We start from the raw sequence: 21,132 nt of genomic DNA, 5'->3' as shown, positions 1-21,132 counted from the left end.
TCCAATAGAAAATCTTTGGAGGGAGTTGAAACTCTGTGTTGCTCAGCGACAGCCCCGAAACCTGACAGACCTAGAGAAGATCTGTATGGAGGAGTGGGCCAAAATCCCTCCTGCAGTGTGTGCAAACCTGGTGAAGAATTACAGGAACCGTTCAACTTCTGTAATTGTTTTTTTTTTTTTTTTTTTTTTGACATTTTTATTTAGTATTGGCAGGTTAAATGTACAATGCGCTTTCCATACAATCACTTATCAGCAAGTCTTTAAGGTATCGTGACATGAATTTCACTTCAAAATACAGAAACAACTCAAACAATAATACCGTAAAAGGACAAGTAAATAAACACTTACAAAAAAAAAAAAAAAAAAAAAAAAAGGGGGGGACTATATATATATATATATATATACATACATATATACACACATACATACACATATACACACATATACACATATATATATACACACACACATACATACACACATATATACATACACATACACATACACACACATACACATACACATACATACACACACATATACCCATATAATACATACACACACATATACCCATATAATACATACATACATACATACACACATATATACACATACAATTATAACTAGTTAAATAAAATAATAATATAATAACGTCTACAGGCATTAATATTGGTGTTTGAATAATCCCAAAACTCAACAGTCACATCCTCTGTAAAAGCACACATACATACTCCCCCCAATCCAGTAATATAGTAATATAATAAAGCCATGTCATTTAGAACAACCATATACACACGAAAAGAAAAAAAAGAAAAAGAGAAAAGAGAGAGAAAAAAAAAAAAAAAAAAAAAAACAAGACCATTCTCTATGAATTTCTTTGGGAATCTAACCTCCCCAAAACCCTAGTTAACACACAGAACCATTTTCCTCACATCTGGAGACAGGTGAGCTATAAAAGGGGACCATACATTCTGAAAGCTATTTATATTACCCCTAAGCACTGCTGCCAGCCTCTCATGAGGCAAGACTGCAAAAATCTCTCTATACCATTGTGTGACAGAGGGGGGAATGTTTTTTATCCATCTAACAAGGATGCACTTTCTTGCCACGAGTAGCAATTTATCTAGCAGTCTATAACCTTTTGCATTAAGTGACAGTGACATTGCTTGTCTTTTAGACGGAAGCCCCAAAAGAAAAAGACCGGGATCCACCTTCAGTTTTATCTTAAGAATGATGCTAATTTCACAGGCGATAAAGTTCCAAAATCTTGAGATGACTTTACATCTCCAGAAACAATGGAAGTACGTCCCCAGCTCTGTATTACATTTAACACAGAGAGATGGTATAGAGGGATCAATTTTATTCATTAAAACTGGCGTTATGTGCAACCTGTGTAAAATCTTATATTGAGTCTCTCTAAGCCGGTTACAAGTGAAAGTGGATCTAACACTTTTCATAGCCTCCTGCCAATCATCATCTATATAAGTGTTGCCCAACTTCTGTAATTGTTAACAAAGGCCTCTGTACCACATATTAAAAAAAAAATTAGACTTAAGTGATCAAATACTTATTTGACACAGTAATTAGCAAATAAATTGTTAAAAAATCATACAATGTGTTTTCCGGATTTTTCTGTTTAGATTCTGTCTCTTACAGTGGAAATGCACCTATGCTGAAAATTGTAGACCCCTCCATGATTTCTAAGTAAGAGAACTTGCAAAATTACAGGGTGATCAAATACTTATTAACCTCACTGTATATATAGGTCTCAGCTTATTTTTCATCTTTTCATCTTTGCTATCCTATTGTTGGTTGAGCCCTGAATCACATTAAAATAAGCTTTAACAAATTAAGTATCATTGCTAAAAAAAAAAACGGATTTAGAAACAGATTACTTATGTCAGTATAAATTATTACTTCTACAGCACAGTACACTACAGTATTCATATCTCAGTATTTATCATTGTAGGCAAGTAAGGCTACTTGCTTGATATATAAATGTAAAAATAGGGACATATTTGCCAATACTTAATATGAAGAGAGAAAAAATTTTAACCGTCTGTATAGATGAAATTGAAAGTATTCATATAATTCTTTATGTTACAGAAATGCACAGAATACTGGCCAGAGGACAATATGACCTGTGAAGGCATTGAGATCACTGTCAAACAGTTCATTCAGGCTGATGACTACAGTCTGAGGATCTTTACTGTGAAGGTGACTCTTCTTGCTTCCCTAAACATTTCAAGTTGATTTTATATGTGATAATTTTATTTGTGGCTCAAAAATTTTATTTTATTTACTGTCTCGCTTTAAACAATAATAATTTATATGCAAATTCCATTATGAGTATTGATACTAAAATTGGTGTAAGCTTCTAGAAGCATATGACCTGTAAAAATTGTTGCTTAAATTGGTCACAGTTGATGGATTGCAGGTGAGGCATAATTGCATGAGTTTAGACTTATAATAAAGATGAGAATAAACAAACTAAAACTATAAACTAGAACCCATAGTCAGAGAAACAAAACAGATTTACAACAGTGGAGCAAAACAAGACAAAGCAGATGTAAGACAAACTACACACAAACTCACAAGCCTAACTAAACTAAACAAGCCACAGATGATCTATCACAAACCATGTGACACTGGTGCATCCTGAGAGATGAGGTCCCAGCCAAAGACCACATACACAATAATCCACAGGCACAAAGCGCCCTCCAGATGTTGTTTCGGACAAAAGTAAAGCATTCTATGCAAAATTCTGTAGTGTCCATAATTTCTTAAAAATTTAGCATTCAGGTTTATATTAAGGTTTATGTCTTTTAATATAAAATTTAAATGGGCCAAGCTTCATCTTAAATGACAATTAAGATAATTGAAATACAGTGGAACCTCGGATTACGAGTAACACAGTTTACGAGTGTTCCGCAAGACGAGCAAAGATTATTAATACATTTTGACTTGAAAAACAAGCAAGTCCGAGTATCATGTATCACGCATACGCTTCTTGTTTTGACGCTGAGTGTCACGTGATTACAACTGAGCCAATGTTTTTTTCTCTCTCAGAACTGGGTAATCGTCTCCCCTGCTGGGTTATAGTGTGTGTCTCTCACTGGTATAATTAACATCCGTGCATGCATTTTCTCCCGTCGTTGTGTGTGCATGCGCGTAATTTGACACCGTGCAGGTTCACACACACTCTCTCTCTCTTTTTTTCCCTCTCTCTCTTTCTCCTTCAAATTACGCGCGTGCACACACATATCGACAGACCCAAACACAAACACACAGAGCACCTGCGCGCATAAACGGATAAACAGATAAATATGTCGGGATTTATTTTTACTTTTTTTAAAGGTAAAGTGCAGGTTAATTTGTTTTATTTTTACTTACTTACTGCTTAATCCTGTATACAGGGTCGCTGTGGGCAGCCTTTCCCAAAAAACTTAGGGCATAGGCCGTGGTATACTCTAAATAGGGTGCCAATCCATCACAGAGCACCCGCACACACACGTATTAACACACTAATTTATCTATAAATAGATAGAAGGCGCAGAACAGGACAGATGAGACTAAGATATGCTCCACTGATTCCTGGTTATTTTGCTGGGGTGAACTGTCTGAGAAGTGCGTCAAGATCTTGTTACAGTTCATACAATAATAAATGAAAAATTCTGAAAACCTCATAGTGCTAGTGGAAAAAGTATGTGATTTTTTAAGTTAATGAAAAGCTCATTGGAGTAAGTTGATGAAATGAGTTTGGAGCTGTGGACTGGAGCTACTTTGATTTATTACAAACTACTCAAACCTTTTAAGTTTGCTCTATACAAGAAGAATACGCCCTGCCTCGACAAAAGATTTCAGAGGATTTATAATTAAGAATTGTTGATTTACATAAAGCTAGAAAGGGTTATGAAGTGATTTCAAAGACTTTAGAAATTTACCAGTCTACTCTTGGAAACACTTTGGGACTGTGGCTACTACCAAAAAGTGGGTACCCATTCAAAATGACCCTAAGAGCATAAAGAAGAATCATCAGTGATGTAAAAAAAAACAACCAAGAGTGACAGCCAACGATTTGAAAGCATTATTGGCATCATGTGACATCTGTGTTCATGAGTCTATGGTATGTAAAACATTTAATAAGTAGGGTGCCCATGGCAGAAGACCACAAAGGAACCTGCTGCTTACTAAAAAAAGTACATAGCTGCACGCCTGAAGTTTACAAAAGAGCACCTTGACACTCCACAGTGATACTGGTGAAATACCACTGTAAAACTTTACACACTGATAAAACTTTGTTCGACATATTCGGAAAGAACATGTAGCACTACATCTGATGTAAAAAGGGCACTGCATATCATCATGAAAATACAATTTTAACTGTACAGTATGGTGGAGAAAACATCATGATTTGGGCCTGCTTTGCTACATCAGGGCCTGGCCAGAGGGGAAGATGAATTCCCAAGCATATCAAAAAATTCTTCAGGATAATGTTAGAATGTCTGCAGGTCAGCTAAAACTCTGTAGAAGTTGGGTGATGCTTCAGGACGATGACCTAAAAGACCAGAGCAAGTCCACAGCAAAATGGCTTCTAAAAAAATCTGCCGTTTCGCAGAGCCCAGTCAGAGCCCAGAGATGCTATGTATTGACTTGAAGAGTCACAGAAATGAGACATCTAAAGCATATGACAGTTCTGCCGGAAAGAAAGAATTCCTCTTAAATGATGTGCAGGTGTGATCCTCTGCTAAAGGAAGCACCTGGTTGAGGTTATTGCTGCCAAGGTGGGGTCAATAAGTTATTGATTAATATTAATGGTCAGTAAGTAACCAGGGTCATTAAGTTATGAGTAGTTGTTTGAAGAAACCACGCAGCGCCTGATGAGGCTTTGTTTTGTGCCCAGATGGAACAGGCTGAGACATAGACACGCACACCCTTGCTGTGCGTCAGTCACCAGTATCATTGACAGCCAATGAATATCATGCATGAAATACCAGGATGGCGAAAAACATTGAAGTTATAACACCAGGACAGGACTAGAATGCACAAGGTTTGGTACAAATAAATGGTTTGGTCTGCACTGCTAAGGAATGCTAAGAAATTTTTTGCCTCTTGCTCCAGTTATCAGTATCGCTGGTTTTGCCATATTTGGGTGCTGTGGTGTATTTATAAAATAATTAAATAAAAAGGAAGTGTTACAACACTTATAAAAAGCATGATCTTTGTGTACAACAGGCATTACAAGTTACATGTACTTTGTGCTGGAAACTGTTGTGTTTGCTGCATTCTGTTACTTTTAAGCCATCCCATTCTCCATTGGGATTTTGGAACTTTATTATAACCTTATGGGACCACAAACAATAACAATCATTATATGGGCATGCCTGGGTTGAGTTTTAATCATACACTGCCCGGCCAAAAAAAGACCTGCACTTCAAAATTTCATTGGCTGCTTTTATCTTTGATTATATAGCATAGTGTTGTGGGAAATGCATGTATGAAAATAATTCTTCTTGCATCCAGAATCACATATATCATGGAATATGTCTGTAGCATCAGGGTTGAGAAAAATCGATAGGTGTAATAACCTTGTCATTCAGTACATTCAGGACATCAGCAGTCAGCTTCATTTTATTACCAAATAACATTGCTAAGCCTAGACCTGACCAACTAAAGCAACCTTAGGTCATAACACTTCCCCACAGGCTTGTACTGTACAGTGGGCACTGTACATGATGGATGCATTGCTTCATTTGCTTCCCTTCTTACCTTGACATGCCCATTACTCTGGTATAGGGTCAAGCTGGACTCATCAGACCACATGACCTTTTCCATTGCTCCAATCATTATGATCCCTAGCAAATGTAAGTGTTTTTTTATTCTAGATGAGTATCACTAACAATTGGGTTTCTTATCGCCACACAGCTGTTTAGTCCCAATCCTGTGAGTTATTGTAAAACTGTGCAAGTGGAAATGCTCTTACCCTCACTATTAAATATAGCTGTGATTTCTACTGTTAGTTTTATTCTAGTAAAACTAGTAATTTCAAGTTTCAACTTTCATTTTTCAAAATTAATTGTTTTTGATAGCTGAACTGGTGATTTTTTTTTTTTTTTATGGCCAGGCAGTATATATTAAACTCATGCTTTGATTGTGTTTTTGTAGTGTCATATACTATGACAATTAATAAAAGTTATGCCCACTTTTGCATTACTTTTCGTACAGCCCTTGTTTGATGAGGCAATGTTGTCAACTATGTCAAGGTGAAATTGGTAGAGACGCAGACTAATAAGGCATCGTAAACTGAACTTTTGGTATTGCTCTTAATGTTTCTCAAGATCTTGAGCAATCCGTGTAATTAAAAAGGCTTTATGTGCAACAAAGCTCACCAGTTTTTTCCTTCAACTAAATCACAGTTAAAGCATGAGTTTGATATATGATTAAATCCTTTTATATTTAACATAATCTTTTTGTTTGCCTACTGTTTTATTGCTAAATTTCCTAAACATTGTTGGCAAAGGCTTTGGTGTGTGTGTGTGTCTAGCATGAAGGTGAGGAGCGCAGTCTCAGGCACTACTGGTACACATCATGGCCAGATCAGAAAACTCCAGATAAAGCTCCACCTCTTTTACAATTGGTCCAAGAAGTGGAGGAAGTAAGGAAACAGGCTTCACCTTCAAGTGGCCCTGTCATTGTTCACTGCAGGTATCCTAACACAATGGTGTTATTGAGTATATTTATTGTTTTTTTATAAGTCATTAATAAAGACTACATGCAGAGGGGGGACAAAATAATTTAAAAAAGTTTTTTTTCTGTTCATTTTATATTATTATTATTATTACTTCAAGTATACCATTAAAGGTAACTGTGCACAATTCCTCTCAGTGCAGGAATTGGCCGCACGGGCTGCTTTATTGCTACGGCTATCCTGTGTGAGCAACTTAGACATGAAGGAGTAGTCGACATCTTGAGAACTACCAGCCAACTACGCTTGGACAGGTATGTTTGGATTGTTTTAATATTAATGACATACAGTAATGAAATATTTCCAATGATTCAAACTAGATAGAGGAACTGCTAGCTTTTATAAAATTATATATAATTAAAAAGGGCATCCGACGTAAAACATTTGCCAAATCAATGATGCGAATCACGAATATAAATCCCATACCGGATCGGTCGTGGCCCGGGTTAACAACGACCGCCACTGGTGTTGTTGACCTACAGGGTGCTGGTGGAAATTGGGCTACTGTTGGTCGAAGAAGGAGAGGAGGAAGGCGTGTTCGAAAGCAGAGAGAGAAGAGGAAAGGCAAGAGTTTAGGAGTGATAGTAGGGACTTTGAATGTTGGGACCATGACAGGGAAGGGAAGAGAGTTAGTTGATATGATGCAGAGAGGGAAGGTGGATATACTGTGTGTCCAGGAGACCAGGTGGAAAGGTAGCAAGGCTAGAAGCTTAGGATCAGGGTTCAAATTGTTTTACCATGGTGTGGATAGGAAAAGAAATGGAGTAGGAGTTATTCTAAAAGAGGAGTTTGTAAGGAATGTTCTAGAGGTGAAGAGAGTATCAGATAGGGTGATGAGTCTGAAGCTGGAAATTGAAGGGGTGATGTTCAATGTTGTTAGTGGTTATGCCCCACAGGTAGGATGTGAGTTAAAAGAGAAGGAGAAATTCTGGAGTGAGTTAGATGAAGTGATGAAGAGCATCCCCAGAGGTGAAAGAGTGGTGATTGGTGCAGACTTCAATGGATATGTTGGGGAAGGGAACAGAGGTGATAAAAATGTGATGGGCAGGTTTGGTCTTCAGGACAGGAATGTAGAAGGACAGATGGTGGTGGACTTTGCAAAGAGGATGGAAATGGCAGTAGTAAATACTTTTTTCCAGAAGAGGCAGGAACATAGGGTGACATATAAGAGTGGAGGCAGAAGCACTCAGGTCAACTACATCTTGTGTCGACGTTGTAACCTGAAAGAGATCAGTGACTGCAAAGTGTTGGTAGGGGAGAGTGTAGCCAGACAACACAGAATGGTGGTGTGTAAAATAACCCTGGTGGTGAGAAAGGCGAAGAGGACAAAGGCAGAGCAGAGGACAAAGTGGTGGAAGCTGAGAAAGGAAGAATGTTGTGTAGTCTTCAGGGAGGAGTTGAGACAGGCTATGGGTGGTCAGGAGGGGCTTTCAGTTGACTGGACAACTACAGCCAATGTGATCAGGGAGACAGGTAGGAGGGTACTTGGTGTATCATCAGGTAAGGGAAAAGTGGACAAGGAGACTTGGTGGTGGAATGAGGAAGTCCAGGAGTGTATACAGGGAAAGAGGCTAGCTAAGAAGAAGTGGGACATTGAGAGGACTGAAGAGAGTAGACAGGAGTACAGGGAGATGCAGAGTAAGGTGAAGGTAGAGGTGGCAAAGGCCAAACAAAGAGCATATGAGGACTTGTATGCTAGGCTAGACAGTAAGGAGGGAGAGGTGGATCTGTACAGGTTGGCAAGGCAGAGAGATAGAGATGGGAAGGATGTGCAGCAGGTTAGAGTGATTAAAGATAGAGATGGAAATGTACTGACAGATGCCAGGAGGGTGATGGGAAGATGGAAGGAGTACTTTAAGGAGTTGATGAATGAGGAAAACGAAAGAGAACAAAGAGTAGAAGAGGTGACTGTTGTGGAACAGGAAGTAGCAAATATTAGTAGAAGTGAGGTGAGAAGGGCGTTGAAGAGGATGAAGAGTGGAAAGGCTGTTGGTCCTGATGACATACCTGTGGAGGTATGGAAGTGCTTAAGAGAGGTGGCAGTAGAGTTTCTGACAAGTTTGTTTAACAAGATCTTGGAGAGTGAGAGGATTCCAGAGGAATGGAGGAGAAGTATATTGGTGCCAATTTTTAAGAACAAGGGAGATGTGCAAAGCTGTGGCAATTATAGAGGTATAAAGCTAATGAGCCAGACAATGAAGCTGTGGGAAAGAGTAGTGGAAGCTAGGTTAAGGGCAGAGGTGAGCATTTGTGAGCAGCAATATGGTTTTATGCCTAGAAAGAGTACATCAGATGCAGTATTTGCTTTGAGGATGCTGGCGGAGAAGTACAGAGAAGGTAACAGGGAGTTGCATTGTGTCTTTTTAGATTTAGAGAAAGCATATGACAGGGTGCCAAGAGAAGAGCTGTGGTATTGTATGAGGAAGTCTGGAGTGGCAGAGAAGTATGTTAGAGTGGTGCAGGACATGTATGAGAGCTGTAAGACAGTGGTAAGATGTGCTGTAGGTGTAACAGAAGAGTTCAAGGTGGAGGTGGGTCTGCATCAAGGATCGGCTCTAAGCCCCTTTTTGTTTGCTCTGGTGATGGACAGGATGACAGATGAGGTAAGACAGGAGTCCCCATGGACTATGATGTTTGCAGATGACATTGTGCTCTGTAGCGAGAGCAGGGAACAGGTGGAGGAAAATTTGGAGAGGTGGAGGTATGCTCTGGAAAGCAGAGGAATGAAGGTTAGCCGCAGCAAGACAGAATACATGTGTATAAATGAGAGGGACCCAGGAGGATCGGTGAGGCTACAGGGAGCAGAGGTAAAGAAGGTGCAGGATTTTAAGTACTTAGGGTCCTAGGTCCAGAGCAACGGAGAGTGTTCAAAGGAGGTGAAGAGGCGGGTACAGGCAGGTTGGAATGGGTGGAGAAAAGTGTCAGGTGTGTTGTGCGATAAAAGAGTATCAGCGAGAATGAAAGGAAAGGTGTACAGGACAGTGGTGAGACCAGCAATGCTCTACGGCCTAGACAGTGGCGCTGAAGAAAAGACAGGAGGCAGAGTTAGAGGTCGCAGAGCTGAAGATGTTGAGATTCTCTTTGGGAGTGACAAGGATGGATAGGATCAAGAATGAGTTTATCAGAGGGACAACCCACGTTAGATGTTTTGGAGATAAAGTCAGAGAGGCCAGATTGAGGTGGTTTGGACATGTTCAGAGGAGAGATAGTGAATATATCGGTAGAAGAATGCTGAGGTTGGAACTGCCAGGCAGGAGGTCTAGAGGTCTAGGAGGTCTTGGACTAACCCCCCTCCCCCCGGGGGGAAAAAAAAAAAAACTCAGTTGTGTTGGACTAATGGTACTTAGTTATTAACCTAGTTAACCCAGTGTAAGTATGTATCCAATGTTGTAAACATTAAAGCACTTTTTGTAAGTCGCTCTGGATAAGAGCGTCTGCCAAATGCCTAAATGTAATGTAAATGTAGAGGAAGACCAAAAAGGAGATTTATTGATGCAGTGAGAGAGGACATGAAGTTAGTTGGGGTGAGAGAAGAGGATGCAGAGGATAGGGTTAGATGGAGGCAAATGATTCGCTGTGACGACCCCTGAAAGGGAACAGCCGAAAGACAAGGAAGAAGAAGATATATAATTTAAAAAACGCTTAAAGGCGGTTCACCTGCATACTGAAACCATTTAGAATGCAATTTAGAAGAAAATTTATGCTGAAGTAATTATCAAAGCAATCAACTATCAATCTTTCGCTTTCTATGTACATTTTTACATTTCACAAAAAATATTTACAAAGAAAAACATAACAAAAAAGCAAGCAAACTTTTAAAGCAACTTAATTAAAGTTGATCTTACAGAGTGTCTGCACTGGTGTTACAATTATATAAGCAATTCAGAAAATGCAAATATGGAAGCATAACAGTGCCAAAATTTCATGTTCATGTTCAATCATGTATCATGTTGAATTAATTAACTGAATAAAAAATTTTGCAGTTTAAAAAATTCTGCATTACAATTTGATCTGAATGGAAAAAAAAATGCCTTGGCATTTACAGTGCTTCATATTTTCGGCACTGCAATTTATTCTGGTGGTATGGGGAATATAATTCATGCATTTCTAATTTAGTACAGTAATACTGGCCTTAATAAATTGCAGCTTGAAAATGTATTTGATTGTTAAAAATACTTTCTTTATTATTTTTTAACCTTACACATTCAGGCTGCAAAAATTGGGGTATTAATTCCCCTAACTTTGCTGCTGAAGTCTGTTCTGGAGTGTTCTTTAAACAATACTGTACATATTCAAGTGTCATGTGTCAACAGCAGGTTTATTTTTGCTGCTGTTGAGAAAATTAATCCTATCTTGTCACCAAACATGACTGTATTTGAAAAAATTGGGCTGTCTGAATTTGTGAGGTTAAAAATTAATGAACATAATTATGGAGCGATATCCCAGACAATATTCAATTACATTTGCAATTGCGTTTCCCATATGTGGACGCACAATGTGTGCCATAATTCAAATGCAATTGCAAACTTTGCTGTTTCGCCTTTGTGAACGCACACTGACTGCCAAGTCCATTTGCATTTGTATTTCCCATGTCTTACAAGTCATGAGCCTGCCATATTTAAATAGCAAAATCAATGACCACATTTGCTTTTTTACTTTCTCTGCGTCGCATGTCAAGCCGGCCAAAATTCAAATGCAATCGCTAATCCATTTGCAATTGCATTTCCAACACGTTACACGGAAATCTGTCAATCAGCGTCAGGGGCGGGTCTATACTGTTGGGCGGGATTGTGTGGGAAGTGACATCACTCGCAGTCGCCGACCAAGAGGGGGAAATTTGAGCAATGGAGGTGAACCGAGATTATCTCATTTGTTTATCAAGAAATAAACACACAAAATGACAAATTTCATATTTTCTTACTCTGAAGTGGACAGATAACAAATAATTTTTTAGATCTTCTCCTGTTACAACTTGCTGGAGCTAAATCTGTCAGAAACGCTGCTTACCAGTGCTTTATAGCAATGGAGTCACTAAGGGACCGTATAAAAAGTGCATAACCAAGACTTAACCGTTTGTTTACAGAAGAATACACAAGATTACAAAGAAATACCTCACAGGACATTAAACATATTACACTCTTAGGCTACAGTATAGATTATTTGTTTATTAATTTGTTTGTTTAATTGATTAATAATTATTTTAATGTACATTTTAAAATAAATGATTACACAAATAATTCTTGTGGCAATAAAACAGATAATTTGTTAAATGAGAGTTAGGGTGTTTTTTATTATTAAAATTGTAATAATTGTAAAGATATGTATAAAAATGAATGCCCTTTGGTACGGTCTATTATGAGTTGCAAAAATGACAATTAAATCAACGAAATTCAATAACTTTTTTGCTATAGAAATTTAGCATTTAGAAAATGTTAAACCAACTGTACTATAATGCACTCTATCCTTGCTTATACTTACAACCCTTCCCTTTGCAATGTTCAGTTTGATATTCAAATTCAAATTTTATTTGTCACATACACAGTCATACAAAGTACGATATGCAGTGAAATGCTTGTACGACCCCCAGTGAGCTCAAAAAAGAAAATTAAAACTATATATAAGAAATAAATATAATAAAAAATAAATACAAAGAAAAATACGAAAGAAAATTCAGTTAATCTTTTTATTCATTTTTTGAAAAGAAAAATAAAATAAAAATGAAGTCAAACCGAAACTGATAGAGTGGATTATAGTACAACTGGTTTTACATGTGTAATCCACATAACGAAAAAGCTATTGAACTCCCCCTACATAACCTCTATTTAATATTATATTAGAACATAAATGAATAGGTTTATGGTTTACAGATTGCACCAAATGAATTTGATTATAAAATAAGCAATATAAAAAAAGACATGTTGTTTTGGGAAAAATTATATAAATTATATATATATATATATATATATATATATATATATATATATTTTTTTTTTTTTTCATATATATATATATTTTTATATTGCTTATTTATAATAAAAATCGTGTCGTGTAATTTTTTACCATAAACAATATTTATTGAGTGTAAACATTTTTGTATTACATGACAAACCCCTGCTAAATAAATGTTCCACAAAATAAACATTATATGAGAATTTGTATTACGTGACTTAATTTCCGTGTATTCATTTGTCACGTGCCTAGGCTTAATTATATTAGTGATAATATATTTGATAATAACTATAATAATATGAATTTTTTATTATGATGTACTAATATATTTGATAGAGATTTTGTGGAGGTGTTGCAATTCGTAACAGGGGGCATTTTAGCGCATAACACAACTTTACTGCTGTTCACCTCCATTGCTCAAATTCCCCCCTCTTGGTTGGCGACTGCGAGTGACGTCACTCCCCACACAATCCCGCCCAACAGTTTAGACCCGCCCCTGATGCTGATTGACACGTTTCTGTGTAACGTGCTGGAAATGCAATTGCAAATGCATTAGGGATTGCATTTGAATTTTGGCCGGCTTGACACGCGACGCAGAGAAAGTAAAAAAGCAAACGTGGTCATTGATTTTGCTATTTACATATGGCAGGCTTATGACTTGTAAGACATGGGAAATACAAATGCAAATGGACTTTTCTTTTCCATTTGAAATTTAGCAGTCAGTTTGCGTTCACGAAGGCGAAACAGCAAAAACTGTAATGCAAAGTTTGCAATTGCATTTGAATTATGGCATACTTTGTGCGTCCACATATGGGAAACGCAATTGCAAATGTAATTGCAATTCCTTTTGAATATTGTCCAGGATATCGCGCCATACATAATATTATTAACAATTAGAAATATTTTCAAAGAGCAATTTTTTAAGATCAGTATTTTTGCATTGATTTTAAAACATTGCATTGATTTTAAAACATTTGTTCAAGTCAAGCAATCTATGACAACTCCAAGTGGAGGAGGTGGTGATCTTGCCAATAGACCAAATAATCCAGGACATAGTTGGAGAGGTGGCACTGATGATGATTAAGGTGATTCATTTTTAATCTTAATAAAATTATTAATTATTTATCAATATATCAACCTAAAAATTCAATAATGATAAGTCAAAAACATTCCACCATGATCAGCATGATCAGCATGATGGATCAGCTTCTGAATGTGTCACCTTCTAAAGCTCCTGATGAAGATTCACTGCCAAGCACATCCAGGACTCAAAAAGCTTGTGTGGAATCCCTTTTATTTGTTATTTAAATAAAGCCATAAACTGCCAGACCATCACTAGGTCCATCGTTATTGCTGTATTCTGCAGCGTATAGAAGGGCATTGTTATTAAATGTTTTCTATGGAATATATAGCAGCAGTCAGCACTCTACCACCGAGTGGGTGCACACATGTCAGTAGTTGTAAGACTTCTGCTGTCTGGTCAGCCATGGAATAAAGGGCATAAACTATATGATTGTATCTGTATAACAACTGTATAACATATGTATGTTAAAGGTTTTGAAAGTTGAGTCAATTGAATAGTTGTTTTCATAATTACAGAATACATAATTGCACTTCCCAATCAAACACCAAATGATAATAGAATGGTACAGCTCATAAATGAGGAATGGGAATAAAACCTGGAGTGGGTGTATTGTTTTATTACATTTGGGAGTGAATCAAAGTTGACTGTGAAATGCCGGACGTGTCTGCTAATTCTCTTATAAAAGATCCTAAGTGTGCCTATTTTGGATTTTCTACTATTGCACAAATCAAATAGTAATTCTTGTGGGAATTTGAAAGGGCGTAGTGTGCCACTTAGTATGTAAAAAACAAACAATTAAAAGAAAAATCATAATGTGGACTTTATGCATATTTGATAACCATGATTCTTCTCTTGTTATATCCAAATAACAATATAAGTTATATCCATAAGAATAAGGTACACTAATTGCATTTGCAGAAGTGGTTTGTAGCGGTATACACATAGTAAGTATACTTCAAAAACTACTTAAAATATATCAAATACAGTATATTTACACTTTAATAGTGCAACTGTAGAAGACCACAGTCGGTTCCATTCCTGTGTGCCAGGAACAGGACCATTATGGATGTAATGAGATTTGTACAGTACTGTAGGTAGTACAACGAGAATTACCACTGTGCTTTCCGCCGCGGCAAAATGACAGTGGCCAAAATAAATCAGCCGCATTTCAATAATTTGTGAAATAACCGTCAGTTGGCGCAGAGTGACATTTTCATTCGATGCTGTTTTGAAATTTAGAGCTTAAGTCATAAAAAAGTCATAACAATATGTTGTATCAAAGAAATACTACAGTGATGGTAATTTCCACATCTGAGTACTTTATACAACAAACATGAAAAATCTGAACCAAAGCTATTGACATTTACTGTACAATAATGATAATAATAATGTTATAATGTAATCAATAATGTTATTATTTAAAAAATACATTTAAAGACATCAAACTTTAAATATAGAAATGCCAATAGACTTTCAGAATAGAACATTAGAATAACTCAAAAAATACACTCTAAAAATGTTGTGTTGTTTCTGTAAACACATGGTTGGGTGGTTTATGCTGAGTCAAAATTCTGGGTTATTTTGGGTAATTTAAACACATTGTTATGTTGCTCATAATGGGTCAAATAGGATGAAGTGAGTCATTTACAAATAAACACCTGGTTGGGTTATTTTGACCCAAGAAGTGGTTCATTCTTTATTCTCTGGTTTCTCCAAACGGCCTGCATAATGTTTGAAATATTACTGTTATTGTGTCACACAAGTGTAGTTTTAAGAGTTGTTTAGGCGAGAATCCATGTGTGTACAGCTCAAAACCTTCATCTGTTATTAAAGATAGCATCTTTTTTTTTTTAATTGCCCCAACATTTTCGGAGATTTAAGCTTCCCCAGGCGCTCTGTACTCATGTAGCCGTCTAATGCAGCCTCATCTCAGAAAGAACTTCTGAGAACTACCGCTGGCTGTGTTGTCTCTGTAGTGGTTAAAACAGCGGATGTATTTTATTTTGAGTATTTATAACAGGCAATCCTTGGTATAATACGGTTATAGTATAATATATCATGGCTGTGTGAAGCATCGTCTGCGTTCCAGACTCTTTGGTGGAGGCTGTTGATGTTTGATGTTGAAGGTTTTTGTCTTCGATGTTAACTACACAAAGCGGTTTCTCCAGCATACTGTGTACAGTATCAGATTGATGGACATGAGTCCTCATCTGTTAAATTTTTGAGGACAACAGTTTTTTTAGCCCACATTTAATCAATTATATTTTAAAAGTTTTATTGTTCTTGTTCTTAATGTTCTTTTGAAGTAAGTGAAATAGTAAATAGGTAAAATAGTAAAATAAATCGATTAATGGTTTAAATTGTTAAAATAAATAATTACAATATTAAGATGGGTAATGTTTGATGTCATGTGGACATTATAAGATTTGTATCGAAAACTTCTAAATAAAAAGTGTACATTACGTTACAGTGAACTGTACATTTCTTTTAGCATTGAAAGCTGAAACTAGTGACAGTGATCACATTACTAAAAAAAATTATTCTTCCCACCAATGCCTCAGATTTGGTATGGTATGGTCTAATCTGAAGAACGATGGTTACCTTTTTTGTTAAAATATATAGATTTATATATAAATCTAAATTAATTGCATTGAATTGAGACTGTCCGTCTCCGAGTGGCGCAGTGGTAAAGTGCTCACCCTATCATCTGGAGATCGCTGGTTTGATTCCCGGCTGATGCTGTAACCTCTCTCAGCTGGTGGTCTAGAGAGAGCTGATTGGCCTCTCAGAGGAGAGGGATGAGAGGTATTTCGTGCTCCCACATTAATCACAATCAGGGGTGTCTATGAGCTCACGCATGCGTAAGGAGCGGATAGCGCTGTCCTCCGAGTGTGTTCCGCCACCTCCAATGGTGCGTGAGCAAGCAGTTCGAAAAGATGCAGTTGGCTGGCGTCATGTCATAGTCTTCGGCCCTCCCGGCTGAGTGGTAGTAGTAGCCTTAATGTGGGAGCCTCTAGTGACGGGGAGAAATTGGATATGACTAAATTGTGTTAATTATACACCATACATTAAATCCTGCTGTAAAACAGCCATCAGGTCTTTGAACTGAGTGTATAGGCACCATGGTTATTGTATGGAATCTGAGGCAGACCAAGTTATTAATTACCTATGGATGAAATAAGACTCAACAATGGGATAGTCTTAGTAAGAGTCAAAATTTATTTATGTATAAGAAATGATACATCTATCAATTAAAAAGTATTGGACTGTCTTACAGTATATGTTTAAGAAAGCTCATCTACTGTATGTGTTGCTTCTTGATTGGTGCGCCACAGATCCTGTCACTTTCACAATATGTCCTTCCTCAGAAGCATTTAGACCTGCAGTAAAATTCACTATTGATGGCCCCTGGGGACGAATTCTTGATATACAATGCCAAAAATGTTGAAAAAGATGATGAGCATGCGCATTGGTTGAGCTGCGGACATTCCTCGCCTTTACTGGCCATGGAGATGCTGGGCTCTTACTTTGTGAAGCCTGTTGCTTCGTTTCAAAGTCATACTCATACACCCAAGGATTGCCTTGACTGCTTTGTATAACACACCGACAATGGCCGCACGGTTGTGAATTGTTCTCTAAAGATCAGGATGGACAATTTGACGAAAGGATTTGACATTTTAAGGGGTTGAGCACATTGAAAGTCTTCCTGAACTCTTGTCTTCTTCCAATAATGTTCTTCCACTCTTGAAACACACATGCCACTCAAAACATCTTGAACAACTTGTTACAGCATCACCCTAAACATGCTGAATAATGTCAAACAAATCTATGTGGTAGATTTGCACAGTTTCACAGAGGTCCACATTCTCTCTTTGTTTTAACTAGCTGTCCATGATGAAATAGCAGGTGTGGTAAGGCATGTAGTTAGAAGAGCACCAGTGGCACAGCTCTTGATGTACATGTGACAATGTGTTTTGGCACACTGACTTATGAAGGATGATGTGCCCTATGACTGTGCATGTAGCCTTGTCTTGCCATCTGTTGGCAGGTTACAAAACTAGTCTTTTGTATGTGGCCTCTTGTATGTGTAGCGTGATTAAAAAATAAAGTATTGCTTTACTATTGCTGGAATAAATTACCAGTCTAGTGGAAAATGTGTTGCTATATGAAAGCAATTGCTGATGGCATAGTGTAATATGGCCTGATGCATAGCAAATGAGCCTGATTTATATTTGGTTTCTACAGTGTTTTGTATTTGATGCATGACTTTGCATGCATGTGCAGAACAGGCAATGCAAGCAGCACTGTTCACACACTTACTGTTTATAAAGGTAGCCATATTTTACTGAATTTAAATACTGAACATGCTACAACGGAAATTCATCTTCCCCAAAGGCTAGACACCAAAATATAAGGAAGGCAATATAATATAGATGGTCCAGCATAGTGAAGAGTGTGCCTAACAAAATAACTTCTACATAACTGGATGTACCAACTCAGAAAAGGCAACATCTCAGGACTAAAGTCAGCAGTCTGCTTTCACCTGAAAGAAAACACACATCTGAGAACGACAATGTACAAATCTTGGACAGAAAGTTAAGATCTTAGTCAAAACATGTCTCATATTTTTTTATGCTGCCTTTCATCCATCCCCAGTAAGATCCAAACACCAGGAAAGCCACATCTACTCTGCATAGTCTTTCTCATAACTAGGTCTAACTTCCTCTAATCTACCTATTACTAGTCTTCTTAACAACTCTCTCTTTTACTCTCACCTTTCTATTGTTCCCCTGGGGATGATCCTTGTCCCTTAAAGATACAAATATGTGTAATCCTACCAACTTACCACAGACTGAAGAAGCTACTTGGATGAATAGTGAACCATTTTTACCTAACAAAAAAGTCCAGCTGGCATAAATCAACTTCCAGATAACCTCACCTGGATGACTGAGAATGTTTACAGTCGTCCTAACGACATTGTTCTGTTTCCTTGCCACTGTCGCACGCGGCTTGCTCACAAGGGATGATCTGCTCATCTTGATTCATGCACACTTACATTCCATACAGACTTAAATAATTCTTTTGATTGTGTAAAGATGCTTTGCGACAATGACAATTGTTAAAAGCGCTATACAAATAAATTGAATTGAATTGAATTGTTAATATATATTATTTAGGTTATTTTAAAATCCTGGTCCAGTTAGAGGATTTAAAAAAAAAAAAAAATAGTTACATATGGAGCTGTGTTTTTTAATCAATTTTGACCAGGGTTTTTTGTCATTCAGGACCTGTGGTGACTTGGCAAAATGGAATGATTGCTGTATGACAGCAGCATTTATTTCAAACACACATTAATATGTCACTAAATGACCGTATGTGGGCACACGTGCATGTGCACACAGGCTTGTGCAGTAAGTAATCTAACAGGTTCTTCATTTTGTTTTCATAGAGGTGGCATGATTCAAACAGCTGAGCAGTACCAGTTTGTGCATCATGTTCTGAGCCTATATGAAAGACAGATGACTTGGAGACCAGAAGAATAGCATTTGCCACAGCATATCCTTACCCACTATCAGTTCATCAACACTTTACATCTGCCTGCAGAAGACATCAACAAGTCCAGCATCTGTTGTGCTCCTGCTAGACTGTATAACAGTATAATTTGTTGTTAAATGTTGGGTTATGTGTAAACCTGCAAAACTTAAACTCAGGGCTTTTACTCCCCAAGCTGCTTCTGTGTCATCAGAATCAGTACTAATTCATAAGGCATGCTCTCAACTAAACTTACAACATTAAAACAGGCCTATGCCTTAATGATGCTCCCACCCCATATCAATTCTGACCCTGGCCTGTGGCCTAAAGATAAGATGTAAAAATAAACTTATCACTTCAGTAGGAACACCTGTAAACCTGCTCATTTATGCAGTTATTCAATAAGCTGATCATGTGGCAGAAGCATAATGCAATAGGTCATAGTTTAAGATATTAATTTTCAGGTAATGTTTACTTCAAATATCATGCACAACAACATATAGAGTTTTTACAGAATTGTGTAAAAAAACAACAAAAACCTTGTCTATATAATCTGGATAACCAGATATGTTTGGGCCGACAGTATATAGTAAATACAAGAAGCATTCTCTGCTACTGTGGTGAGCAGAAAAACATATCATAGAGCACAGCACAACAAACTTTAAGGTGGATGGGCCGAAACAGCAGACGACCACACCAGGTTCAACTCCTTGTATTGTGCTACTGACATATGATTGGCAGATTAGGCAACAGTGTAAATGTACAGGTGTATAGAGTTTCCTGGTAAAATAAATGGTGAGGTTACATTTTTTATTGTCAAATTGCAGTATTAATACTTATTGAGTTAGTAAGTCATATGTTTTGATAGCCTCCCTAAAACTACTATGAAGTGCCTTGAAACAGTATACAGCTCCGATTACCTTTCAGTATACTTTTAAAATTTATATAATTAATTTATATTTTATTCCCAATTTACTGTCATAAATTAGCAAACTTAACAAAAAAATACTGCACTTTTAAAAGTGCATATTTGAAATGTAAAATGTAAAGTGTGTGTCTAAATAAAGTATGTTTAAAAAATTATAATAATATTACATAAAATAAATAGTGATTTTGATTATACATCAAAACACCACCCAAATTTAGATATGTCACATTTCGTAGATAGTATTAGCAGGTCATTAGTACCATCAATTAAGGTGGGGATAAATATGGGAGCAAGTAGGTTTTAATGTAGGCTGAACTGAAATAGATAGATTTTTCCATCTTTACTAAATTCTCTTGTATATATTTTGCCAAGCATTTTCTAAATTTTTTTTGCTTATTCTGATGAATTTCTGGCTTAATTTTCTGAAAGTGCAATTCAGATTTTAAATTTAATTTATTTTAAAGTATGGCTTTTGTTATTCCTAGCAAATTTCTAAAAATGTTTATTTGTTTGTTTCCACTTGAGTCAAATGGTGTTTTTTTGCCAGTGTTACTGCAGACTGCCATAATATTTCCTAACAAAAATATCAGTGGATAACCATTTATTTATATATTAGTAGGACTATTCTTTAAATCTCTATTGTACCAGTGGTATTTGTAAGTGCAAGAATTTGACATTCTATAAGAGTGTCAGGCCTTTTAAGCTGGTTCCAGAGAAACACAAATGTGAGAAAATAGCAAATCCTATTTAAATTTGTGGTTTTATAATTGCATGCAAATGAAAAAAAAAAGTGACACAAATTAAATGCTGATCAGTAGCTAGTCGCACACTCTAATTGGTAGGATTTACAGGATTGCAATCCTTTACATCAGGAGAGATTTGACATTGTCCTTG

The 21,132-nt window shown here is 36.8% G+C and overlaps 1 protein-coding gene across 2 annotated transcripts in view; it reads left to right on the top strand.

Moving 5' to 3' along the window:
* ptpn5 (protein tyrosine phosphatase non-receptor type 5) overlaps positions 1–20,263 on the top strand; it is a 90,253-nt gene extending 69,990 nt beyond the window's left edge. The window contains exons 10-13 of one of the 2 annotated variants that reach the window (XM_053491348.1): positions 2,107–2,217; positions 6,545–6,705; positions 6,886–6,999; positions 19,228–20,263. In XM_053491348.1, coding sequence (XP_053347323.1) covers positions 2,107–2,217; positions 6,545–6,705; positions 6,886–6,999; positions 19,228–19,321 — 480 coding nt within the window. In that variant the 3' untranslated portion in view covers positions 19,322–20,263. Of the gene's footprint in view, positions 1–2,106; positions 2,218–5,796; positions 5,865–6,544; positions 6,706–6,885; positions 7,000–19,227 lie in introns of those variants that run through there. The other variant, XM_053491349.1, reaches the window with a different exon arrangement.
* The last annotated feature ends 869 nt before the right edge of the window (positions 20,264–21,132 follow it).

The sequence above is a fragment of the Clarias gariepinus genome, chromosome 3 (genome assembly GCF_024256425.1).
Source record: "Clarias gariepinus isolate MV-2021 ecotype Netherlands chromosome 3, CGAR_prim_01v2, whole genome shotgun sequence".
Taxonomy (NCBI): domain Eukaryota; kingdom Metazoa; phylum Chordata; class Actinopteri; order Siluriformes; family Clariidae; genus Clarias; species Clarias gariepinus.
Note: the sequence above shows the minus strand (reverse complement) of the source record. Positions and strands in the feature narration are given on the sequence as shown.